The sequence below is a fragment of the Sprattus sprattus genome (genome assembly GCF_963457725.1).
Source record: "Sprattus sprattus genome assembly, chromosome: 8".
Classification (NCBI taxonomy): domain Eukaryota; kingdom Metazoa; phylum Chordata; class Actinopteri; order Clupeiformes; family Clupeidae; genus Sprattus; species Sprattus sprattus.
Genome location: NC_137927.1, coordinates 26,327,890 through 26,339,888, shown reverse-complemented (window position 1 = coordinate 26,339,888; position 11,999 = coordinate 26,327,890). Strand labels below are relative to the sequence as shown.

The following is an 11,999-nucleotide window of genomic DNA, read 5'->3' as shown; positions in this document are numbered from 1 at the left end:
CACAGCCAGGAGGACAAGGTGAAATACAAGATAGTGGGACATTTTCATTGCATGGTATGTACAAATGTGATGGGAAATTGCATGGTTGCAGGAGTGGTAGACTGACAGCTAAGTGTCCATCTGTTTAATTTGAAGGAGATAAGGTACAGAGAGCCCCCCCCCCCCCCCCCCCTAATAACTTACGCCCCACACCATCAAGTATAGAACTCAAAAATATAGTAATTGTGTCTGGAAATACCTATGTGGAAGGGCCATCACAAACCCACATTGTATGAATTACATTACATTTTGTGCCACTATTGTAGCTACAGCTGTAGTTTGCACAACTCGTTGTGAAATGAATAAGAAGGAATGATTAAATTAGCTCAAGGTCGTCAATTTGTCAAGCGGTTACATGATGGCCATGCAATCTCAAGTCAAGTCAGGTCAAGTCAGGATATTATAGTAATAGCATAGAAGTTATAATGTTAATAAATGATGAAACACATTTTTAGTACCTAAAATAAAGAGGTTATTCAGAATGAAAAGTGGAAAGATACAGTAATGGTCCCCAATATTCTCAAAGGATAGATAGAGCTCCCATATGAGAAACTATTAAATTGATATTACTTGAATGGAGCATGTGCATGTGAGAGGAAGTCTATATGACTTCCACTGTGTCATTACCTAGACGAAAATGTGTGAAGGTAATGCTCTGATACGTGCAAATCACATAAATGATTATATCAGTAACTCCAACGCCTCTGGAATGAGCTAGATTCCAAATGGATGAGTGCAGGGTAATTTCTGGGCCGTTCATCTATGAAGGACACAAAGGAAACACACACCAAGGAGGGGGGAGCACTTCAGAAATAATGCTGCTTCCAGAACGTCTTCAAATGGCATATTTGAGCAGCTCCGAGATTCTATCCCAGCTCAGTTACATAAGCCAATGCCTCATTATGAAATTAGGACAGAGACGGGAAGGGCAACTCTAGTCTGGGAGAAGCGTGAGGATCTGATGAGATCACATAGGCATGGGGATACGGCCTTACACCAGTGCAGATGGTGTAAGAACTCTGAAAACAGTTTCAGGGGCCTCCATGACTTACACTGTTTTCCTAATTTCAAAAGCATTGGATCACAGCTGAACAGCGTTTGTGTGTGTGTGTGTGTGTGCGTGCGTGCGTGCGTTTATGCGTGTGTGTGTGTGTGTGTGTGTGTGTGTGTGTGTTTGTGTATGTCTGCTGAGGCCTCGGCCTGTTTTTGTTTCCCTTTTGTTTTATTCAGAGACTGCTGGGCTGGGAGAGATGGATAAGCATCGGGTCACAAGGAACAACAGCCCTCGTATTAAATTTCTGCAACAGTGGGCTTTCTGCAGCCAACATCCATGCATGGTTGGAAATGTATCCCATGGTTATTTGCCCTTTACAATGTCTCCTGAATTCTTATCTTAATCCGCCACATTGTGGTATGCACAGTTCATGCTCAAGCATTATTTTTTGAAAGCTAAAATAACTAAATGAAACAGAGGCTATTTAAGTGATCAGATTTTATGTAAGACCAGTCTGTTTGTGTTTGGCCCACATGCAAACCATTACATTTGTGTTATTAGTATATTTCAGATGAATGCCAGAGAATGAATGCAACAGATGTACTATTGAATTCAGTATAATATAGAGATTAGAGCCACCTGCTTCTTAAATCTTTTATTCAAGGGTATTTCATTTTCACCATCTTGTCTTAATCAACATTATCCACAAATTCCTGTGCTTTTTCTCATGGGAGGGACACTACTGAAACACCTGTTTGTGCTCTGTAGGGTACATACCTTTGGATGTCATAACCTACCTTGCCTGTATTGCTGTTTGCCACTTCAACAAGTTGTGAGTCAAATGACATTTAAGATGTCGTCCTCTGTATTGTGCTCTCTGTGAATCAGCCCTTATAGGACGTTTATCACCGGACCTAACCCACTTCACCTCGCTGCTGGATACCCTTGCCTAACCTACTAAAAGCAATATCTAGATCATTGCATGACCGCAACCCTTTTCATTGACAGAGTGGGTATTTGTATTCACATACACAACAAGACAGTGGCAATGTTTTCCAGATGGTGCAATAAAACGGGCCTTACGTAAATTGAGGAGCAATTGCCCAAGAGATTACATTCACAATAGCTGGAATGCTCAAGGGGGTTTTACAGGACAATGTCAGAGTCTTCAATAACCATGTTCTGTTACACGGTGGGTTAGGTCAACACTGGAGGAAACCGGCCCTACCGATTATTCAGCGGACGCATGTGCTGCGCCTACCTTACTCACCCTTTCTGGGAACTCTACAGCAAGATAGCTATAACGCTACCTCACAAGCAATGATTCTGTTAGAGGCACGTGAGACGCACCAGTGACATCACAGTGTTCATTTGGAAAAGTACAGGGTGACATCTTGTTTGTTTTTTTCGTGGCAATAAATGATTGATAAAAACAAATGCATCTTTAGCCTTCCACAAACAGTTCAGCAATGTAAACAATAATTGTTTGGGAACAATTTTAGACAAAAACAAATCAAAAGGTTACTTTCAGTGTTCCTTAGCAAACAGCTGTCATTCCACTGTTGAAGGGTAAATACAAATAATGAAAGCCTTTAAAAGGTTGCCAAGGAGATTGGTTGAATTAGCTTATGAGTGGACATTTCACAAAAAAAAACATGCTGAACCATCAGCCATGCTTGGTGATTCACATGCAAAATATGACTCTCAATAGCTATTTATATATTCTGTGGGTTTCCCTCTGTTAATTAATGAGAGGGGCCAAGGGACATCTTTGAGTGCCTGATCCTCTACACCCTTATCATACAGCTCAAACTCAGACACCATGATTTCAGGCAAAGGCTCACAGACATAGAACATTCTCAGACAAACAGACATTCTTTTGGGGGAGACAAGTCATTTAGCTCACTGAGAGAAGATTTCAGTGCTAAAATTACAAAAACATTGTGTCATCATTTTTAGAGGTCATATCAGTCTCCTTGCGTCATAGGCGATTAATTGTGTGCAGTAGGTCCACGTCCTGCAGAAGGCTAATAAGCCAAACAACTTATAGATGTGGAAATCCAAAGAGCCTCTGCTTTTAGCTTTGTTCCTTGGTGGAGACTGTTGAACAGGATTGTCTAGCTCCTGCAGCCAGGAAGCATAAACCCTGTCAGAGTGAGATTTAGTATATCTCATCACATGGATATGTGTGATGCATGGTTCTCTGTACAGCAGGAGTTCTCTTTCCCTTTCTTCTAAGGTAAAGCGAAGTGAAAACTTACGACAGCAGAACTTACTCTAAGGCCAAATCGTTCTGGGAATTGAAGGACTCTGTAGTTCAGACTTATAGCATCATGCTGACACACAAGGACTTCTCTCAAGTGTCTACACAAATGATGAGCACTAATTCAGACTGCTCGTAAGGCCTTTCCTATTTATTTCTTCCTGAAAATGCAGAGGAAGGAGGCTACTACCATACTGTTATTGCTGGCCATTTCCCAGACATTCTTGCCGTATAATTTAATATGACAACACCCCAAATTTGAATCTGGCTGAAAGAATGGAACGTTATCCTCACCTCTGCAGGGTATGTAGTGTGGGGTGTAAACGCCTTGGACAAGTAGACTCTTGTGCTGATGACAAAGCCAAGCTGGCAGAATGAGATACCACTGTATACTCACTTCTCACCTTTCATCACAGATTATTTTAAGGATTCTGGTCATTTACACGAATATAATCATAATATGTGACATGCAACCTGGTCAAGCACGTCTCAAAGCAGAAATCTCATCACTGTTTTTTCTCAGATAAAAGGGAGCAGGTATTTATTACCAATTAAAAAAAAGGTGGTTTGATTCTTCTGAAAAAACAATATGAAACCCCCTTAACAAGGCACTCTGCCACTGATAGTGTTTCAAATTTCAACCAGATTGATTGCAGAGCATGGAACTGTGGAGCCCCAAGGATGACAAGTCCTTTATGCACCATTTAAAAACACTCCCATACACATCTCTCATGTAAACACAGGGTTACAACTAACAATCCGATGTGGCGGGCGGGTGGGCGGGCATGATGACTGACTCAGGGGCATGAGCTACAGCAGCAGGAGAGGAAGGTCCACAAACGTTGTTCTCCATCAAGCTCCGCATGCAGCCCATCAGTGGAACTAAGTGGAGAGGACATGTTGAGCCATGGGGAAATACAGCCCCCATCCTTAATGAACTATTCAGAATCAAACTATACCCCCCCCCAGAGAAGAGATAAAGACAAGGCATCATCCCTTGAATGGAAAACATGAGAGATTGGGCTGGACCACGGGTGTTACTCGTCATGACGGCTTAATTCATGTAATTATCTTTCCATGAAAGGGGAGAACATGGGTATTTGTGAGCAAAAACAACATTCCTTTCATTCAAGTGTACAAAGTCTTTTGGAGTTCCATTTTAAAATCTACATTATCTCGTTTGGCACCGCTAAGCTTTAGATGTGATAAATAAGCCTATTTGCTAAGTAAATAACTTTTAATGATGAGCATTGGCTCAGCTTAGGACCACAAGCACAGGGGCTAGGGCAGTGGGAACAGTTGACTTGAAGGGTTTTAACTGCAATAGTTTAAGAGTTAGGGGTTAAGTAAATGGGAGCCTCCTTTAAGAAAACAGATCCATATCAGTGCTGATGGGTTGGCGTCTGGGCTGGAGCGAGGAACGCCCGTGCTGCTAGCATGCTGGGAGTTTGCAGCGCTCAGTGCTTTACGCAGCAAAGCCCACTTCCAGTCAGGAAGAGCACTCTTCCTCACACGTTTGAACAGTCTACAGGGGTCCCCACACACACACACACACACACACACACACACACACACACACACACACACACACACACAAACACACACACACACACACACTTCCCAGGGACTACAGAGAGGTGTTTCAAGAATTCAGCCATCATGCAGTGAAAGACTTTTGAATGCAAAGAACAGTATGATTGCCAGTTTTCAACAGGATGCTGTGGGAAAAGTGTTGAAAATCTCTGTAAAAGCACAACGACCGGAGCAGATTATTTTCAAAGCCACATAACCAATGAAAATTTATTGTCACAAGCACAGTTTTGTTTGAAGTTACACAAAAATAATGGAGCACATTTACACAATTTATACAAGTCTAAACGCAATGTACAATTAACAAGCTAACTAAATACCGATAGTTAAATATGTACCACTCACATTACACACAATGAAATTAAACCTACACAAATATGTATATTTGCTGTGTATGTGAAAGAAAACACAATTTGACCCAAAATAAATCAAAATCACATTATTTACAAAAAACATCATTTTGATTTAGCAAAAGAATTCTTCACTTCAATGTCCTCCCATTAGACTCTCTGCGACATAATACAATCTTTCATGTAAAAGTATTAGACCATAAAGTCTATGTTATTACTTGAAAAGGTAAAAGTAACAAACAATTGCGGCAGCCACAAGAATACATATTGCGCAACGCTTTCACTGTATGGCGGTTCTCCTTTCCGAAAACACTGGAGGCTGGTGATATTAGCTTAAATGAAGTGCACTTCAAGCTGTAATGTTTTGCAACTTCTTTGAAAATGTTAATTTTGTATCAGCTACCTTTATGTATCCTTTTCATCTTTTTTATTTTCATTTTTTTTTTGTCGTTGAAATTTTTACACAAAATTTCTTCTACACTGTTATTAGTTTAGCTAGGTTATGGACATCACTACATATATGGTACGATATCTTTTTACACAAGAAGCATCACGTGTGCTGGTGCTGCGGAGACGATCAGCATGTCCTGTGTCACTGAGCCTGGCGAGGTTTGGCAACGTTAAAGTGAAGTGCAAGGAAAACAAATACCTATGGAAAAATTCCCTTCTTTTCCATATAAAGACTCTGAGAAATAGCCATCAAATATATGTGAACATATATTTAAAAAAAAAAAGGGGCATCTGCTGACTATCTGTGAAATAGCCATCTTTGCCACTGAGATAGCCCTCTGGAGAGAGGAAGAGAGAAGGAGAGAGTGAGGTGCCTGAGTGTCCCTGTGTGGGTGTGTGAGTTGAAAGATCCAGCCTCAGTGCCTGGAGGGGAGACGAGGTGAAGAGCAGGGGATGCATCCACACATCCCTGCTGAAGAGTGCTGTTAACTTTACCGGTGAGTTGACATGAGATGAGATGAGAGCCACACACACACAAAAAAAAAAGGTAACTCAAACAAACAAAACGAGAGTTTCGAGAAACGCAGAGTTCTTTTTCACCTGGACCACAATCCTTACTCAGAAAAGGGAGGGAACATGCCCAAGTCTGCAAAATCTTCAATGTTGTAATTGGCTGTGCCCTGTGTGGGATCTCCGGCCATTGGCAACATATCCTGCAATCCCAGAAGAAGCAGTGTTAGAGAGAGCAGCAGAAATATGTGCATGTTCAACCAGTCTCCAGTTAACTACACAGTCAAGGCAGACACAGATACCAGAAGACACTTGCTGCTTAAATACATTCTTTGCACTTGGTTGCAACATCGGGGAGGGGGGGCCCTGGGATGTTCTTACCTGAAACACCTCTGTCTGGCTGGGCTGGGGATGGGGGTGCTGCTCTCCCCCTTGCTGCCCGTGGTGCTGGCTCTGCCACTGGGACCACACCTCTGACGGCCGGCCCTGGAACTGCCCTCCACTCTGGTTGCCCTCCGCCGCCACATCTGCTGAAAGAAAATGCACCCGCAGAATGCAGGAAAACATCCACACCGGTGAGAGGAATCACCAGACCCATTACACTCCATTTAGCCTCCAGATCAAAGAGTCAAAATGGCAGACTGTGACACCGAAAAAAATGGAAGTACATCCTGCATCCAAATGTTAATAGGGTATGGTAGGCTGAGGAAGTCTTTCTGAGATGCTGGGTCTCGTGCCCACGGGCTCGTTCCTGGCAGAGGAGATACTGGTGCAGAACTTAGCTCATGGCCATTTCCCCCCTACATTCACCTCACTGTGTGAAAATGCAAGACATGATCCCCACTCCTGAGTCAATCCAGTGGGGACCATTAAGTCCCATGTGTTTCTCAGTCACAGCGGATACGGTCTACCACAGCAGAGTTTGGGGAACATTTTTGGATTGCAATTAATACATGGTTGATTTACAGTGTCCATGTCAATGCATTATGAATGCTGCTAAGGGAATCTTACAACTGCCGAAAAACATTTCCAAAGGAACTTCAGATGTGAACTTATTCCACAATACGTGTGTGTTTGTGTGTGTGTGCCGGTCATGTCAGTTGCTGAGCATCAGGTAATGAATGTTCAACCAAGTTCTGTTGCAATAAGCTTTCCAGAAAACAAGATTTAAAAAAAGAATAACACGTTTGAAGTGGACGAAAAGCATCACTGCTGGAGATGGAGATCCTTCACCTTAAGAATCACATTTACAACATGAAGACAAAAGAGGAACTTGTTTTTCTCACCAACTATTAGCAGAGTGAGCCAAAAAAATGAGCCGTTGTTAGCTGAATGCTAATGTTTTGAAGTCTCACCTCACGTGTTCCAAAACCACGCCGCATGGGAGAGAGAGGAGACGGAAATGTTTCGCGTGGCTAATGACAACGTATTAAAAGAGAATTATCTGGACATGAGGCTGGCCAATGGCTTCATTTGCGAGCAGCTGGCGCAAGCCTTCAGGGTTTTCAATGCCACCTTTTTGAGACTAAATTACTTATCAAACAGGCTGCATTAATCATACTTGGGAGTGGGAAGACTCTCGTTGTGCCATAGGCAAAGTTGCTGGAGAAAGCAAATGGAGTCGCAGCACAACACAGATGCCCTGTTGCCCCAGGAGGGGGTGAATGGTTGGGGGTGCCTTGGCTTTGAGAGGACGCCCCTTTATGTTGCTCACAAACAGAGCGTTGACATAATCCTGATTTAAGCGTTTCAGTGCACGCATATACATATGCAGGGGGAAGAAAATGTCTCCACAACCTACCCAGATGGATTGTGGATTAGGTCTAAGGAATTTCAAGCGGTTGTGTAATTGTCTTGTCTTTTTTTTTTAACTGTCAGACGTACTTATGATCTTGGTGATTAATGCCCCACTTGGCGCAGCAGAAAATGTATGGAAACCAGATTTCGGTCCTCTTTTGAAGTGCTGAGGTACCACGCACGGCACGCTGATTAAAAACCAGCTCTTGCCAGCTGGAGCTCCTGCACGGCATTGTGGGCTCCCCGCTGTTCCCCTCTCCTCCTCGGGCCCCCAGCTGCACACGGCCCCCAGTGTCACACTCATTTGGCCCTCACTCACGCTCATATGGCCCTCACTCACACTCATATGGCCCTCATTCACACAGATGCACACGTATGCAGCTCATGAATACTCAGCATAAGACTCCATTGCTCCTCACGCAGGTCGGAGTTTGGACATGAGGCAATGATGGAGTCTGGGGTACATGGATGCGAATATGACCATGCCTTCGTTTGATATGTGAACAGGGTTTAGTGTCTGGACTGTGTGCTTATGTCAATGCTAAAAGACAGGGCCCCAAAATGAGTGATTTGACCTGGTGGCAGGTAGTTTGACAGGGAATGAACCTGATCTAAAGTGGGAGCAAACCGCCATGTGTGGTGAGTGAGTGAGTGAGTGAGTGAGTGAGTTAGTGAGTGTGTGAGTGAGTGAGTGAGTGACCGTGAGTTGTTGGAGGTGAGTAAATGGTGACAGAAGGTGGGGTCTCACCGAAGGCTGTGCTGCGATTGGCCAGGTTGGAGTAGGCATTGCCACTGGGGGAGGATGTGGCCGGGCTGGACAGGGGGCTGTAGGAAGATGGGTCAGCCTGGTAGCTGTGACTGGAGCCGATGCCAAACGGAGATGACTGGGCCTTGCTGGACTGTGCAGGGAGTTGCTGGAGAGAGGAAGAGGGGAGAGAGGGAGAGAGACGAAGAGAGATGGAAAAGGGGGGGGAGAGAGACGAAGACAGATGGAAAGGGGGGGGGAGAGAGAGAGAGAGAGAGAGAGAGAGAGAGAGAGAGAGACGAAGAGAGATGGAAAGGGGGGGAGAGAGAGAGAGAGGGGGGGGGGGGGGGCGAGAAATAGAGACAGATGAGTGTCATTAGAGTTCACTTAAACACTACAGTATGCAAGTTTTGCACGTCAAGCTCTCCCCCCCCCCCACACACACAACACACACACACACACACACACACACACACACGCGCGCGCGCGTCTGGAACACCGTAACGAGGTATGTTTCCATTACAGATGCTAATTAGGCTAATCGGCTCCAAACCGGCACACAGGGAATTCCAATGCTCAAGTCCGGGGCGCACGAATGCAGTCACGCAGTGGAGCCTGCCACTCGAACCTCACCTGGCCTGAGAACGGAGGTCTGTTTCCTGTCCAGGACACCTGGCCCGGGTTGAGCTGTCTGGAGATCTGGGCTAGATTCTGCCCGGCGGACGCAGACGGTTGGATGTCATTGACCCCCGGCACGTGGATCACCGACGAGCTGCAACGCACATGCCAAATGTCATGCGTGAATAACACAGGCTGACATCATTAGCTAGGATCGAGACAATTTACAAAAGATTGCTCAGGTTTCAAGGACATAAGCCTCTCAAACAGACAGACAGACAGGACACACACACACACACACACACACACACACACACACACACACACACACACACACACACACACACACACACACACACCCACACACACACACACACACACACACACACACACACACACACACCTGAAGCTCTTCCCAGAGTGGCCTGGCTGGAAGGGGCTTCCCTGGGAGTAGATCTGCTGGCCCCCTGCTGTGGATGATGGGACCATCATCTTCTTATCAGCTGAGGGGAGAAACGTGTGTGAATCACTATCATGCTATTTGGACGCCTTCACAGGCAGGATGATGGGACCATCATCTTCTTATCAGCTAAGGGGAGAAACGTGTGTGAATCACATGCTATTTGGACGCCTTCACAGTGAAAGTGAAAGTCCTCTCTATGGCAGAGGTGGTGTAGACACACACACTCTGAAATCCACCTCTGCATTTAACCCATTAAGGGAAGTGACACACACACAGTGAAGTGAGGTTACACACTAAGGCACACCTCACAGACATCATCGCCACACCTGGAGAGACGGCAGGTGGCAAATACATGCCCTTTAAATGCCAAAGGTTTGGATTCCAGGGTGAGCAACACATTAACAATAATTAAAAATGTTTATTTACTGGATCAGAGCATACGTACCACCCCTCAGAACCACACAAAATCACAAGAACCATATTCAGCCAAGCTTACGTAACACCATTCGATAGAAGAATTATGAAACTCTGACTATAATCAGGTGTGTATGTGCTTTAGTCATATGCCTTTGTGCGCTGAAACATGGCTGAAACATGGCTTTTCTGTTTCTGTATGTATTTGATTTTTAAGTGCTTAAGTGTGTGCTTAAAACTGTACATTCTGTGTGGTTGTAAGTGAGAGTTGATGAGAACTAGTAGTCCTTCTTTCCTACATTAAGTTGCAAAAAGCATAACAAGATGACCTCGGAAGTGAAAATCTCTGCTGCCATATTGCTTTGGCGTCAGAGAACGCCAACTTCAACCTATATAAACCTGTTTAACTTTGCTTTCTGCCAAGACATCTGTGAGCCCGATAAGCATACTAAATAAAGAGACACTTATACACAACTCCGGATTCCGAAGTAAATTTGAGTGTGAATTTTCACCTGACACCTAATAATTTCCATAATTTCCATTAGATTAGATTGAATCTTCAATACACGACTATACACAACAGCATGCAACAGAAGCTAAAAGAGGTCACATTTCCATGGTGCAGTGCACTTACATCCAGAGATTCCGGAGTACATGTCAGCGAAGCGGGGGTCCCTCTCCTGGGAGAACATGGCCTCGGTTTTATCGATGGCCTTTCCGGTCTCGTGCACACCCGCGGGCACACTCGGGACGGGCACCTGCGGAGAAATACCAGGTCAGAGCACACTTCAAAAACGTGACCAGGGACGGCTTTTAAATGTTAAATGGTGGTCTATGTATGGAAATGTGTGTGGAGAGGGATCATCTCCTCCCTGGTGGCCCTGGCAAGGTGTTGCATGTCGAGGGGTGAGTGTGTGAGAGGGCAAGCGTCTGGGCGGGGCTTGCCTGGGAGAGATCGTAGGCAGTCAGACCTTCCCTCTGATGGACCTCCAGCTCCTGCTGCTGCTGTTGCTGGAGCTGCCTGCAACATACACAAGAGAGAGCCAAAGTCCTGATCAGACACACACACCACCACCCTATTTGCACACACACACAACCACCATATTTTCACACACACACACTACCACCCTATTTGCACACACACACACCACAGTCAGCACTCAAGACCACAATGACACCCCCCCCCCCCCCAACACCAAGGCCAAATGACACGTTCAGCTCCAACAGTGTGCCATCGAGCCAAACCAAATCCATCCTGTGGGTAAACACACATCAGCTGGATCACAAAGCCGCCTCCAGAGTGGGATGAGTTAAGCACAGATGCGTCTAGTCTAACTGCAGCGTTTACAGAGGTTTACAGAGGTTTTAATTTCATGCATGGTTATTTTAATGGAGGTGAAAATAAACACAACTGATGGAGACCGAAGAGACCTTTCTAGACCGTCTGCTTTCCAACTGCACAATTTCATTCAGCCCAAATGTTTTCAGGGCCTTGTGCTGATTTCCTGCAGTGACTTTTCCCCCCCAAAAAAATTCAAAGCTGAAATTTCCTGTTTACTAAAACGAGGAGATCTTTTTTTTATATATCTGGACATAGCATAATGCTCCTGTGTTTCTGGTGGAGGGAGGAAGGCAGGCAGGCCTGGCTTTCTCAGGAGGGACCTCCAGTCCATTTCTGTTTGTCTACTTGAGGGGGAAAAAAACCTCACTAGGACACTGGCATCCCTGTAATACCAGTGAACATCCAGGACTTCTCCGTAATGAAG

At 44.9% G+C, this 11,999-nt stretch overlaps 1 protein-coding gene across 1 annotated transcript in view; it reads right to left on the bottom strand.

Moving 5' to 3' along the window:
- Positions 1-5,149: 5,149 nt before the first annotated feature.
- The window catches only part of arnt2 (aryl-hydrocarbon receptor nuclear translocator 2), a 39,902-nt gene continuing 33,052 nt past the window's right edge, over positions 5,150-11,999 (bottom strand). The window contains exons 13-19 of the mRNA XM_080843051.1: positions 11,179-11,254; positions 10,868-10,991; positions 9,760-9,859; positions 9,372-9,510; positions 8,742-8,907; positions 6,578-6,723; positions 5,150-6,399 (exon numbers count right to left, since the gene is read on the bottom strand). Coding sequence (XP_080699177.1) covers positions 6,301-6,399; positions 6,578-6,723; positions 8,742-8,907; positions 9,372-9,510; positions 9,760-9,859; positions 10,868-10,991; positions 11,179-11,254 — 850 coding nt within the window. The 3' untranslated portion in view covers positions 5,150-6,300. The remainder of the gene's footprint in view (positions 6,400-6,577; positions 6,724-8,741; positions 8,908-9,371; positions 9,511-9,759; positions 9,860-10,867; positions 10,992-11,178; positions 11,255-11,999) is intronic.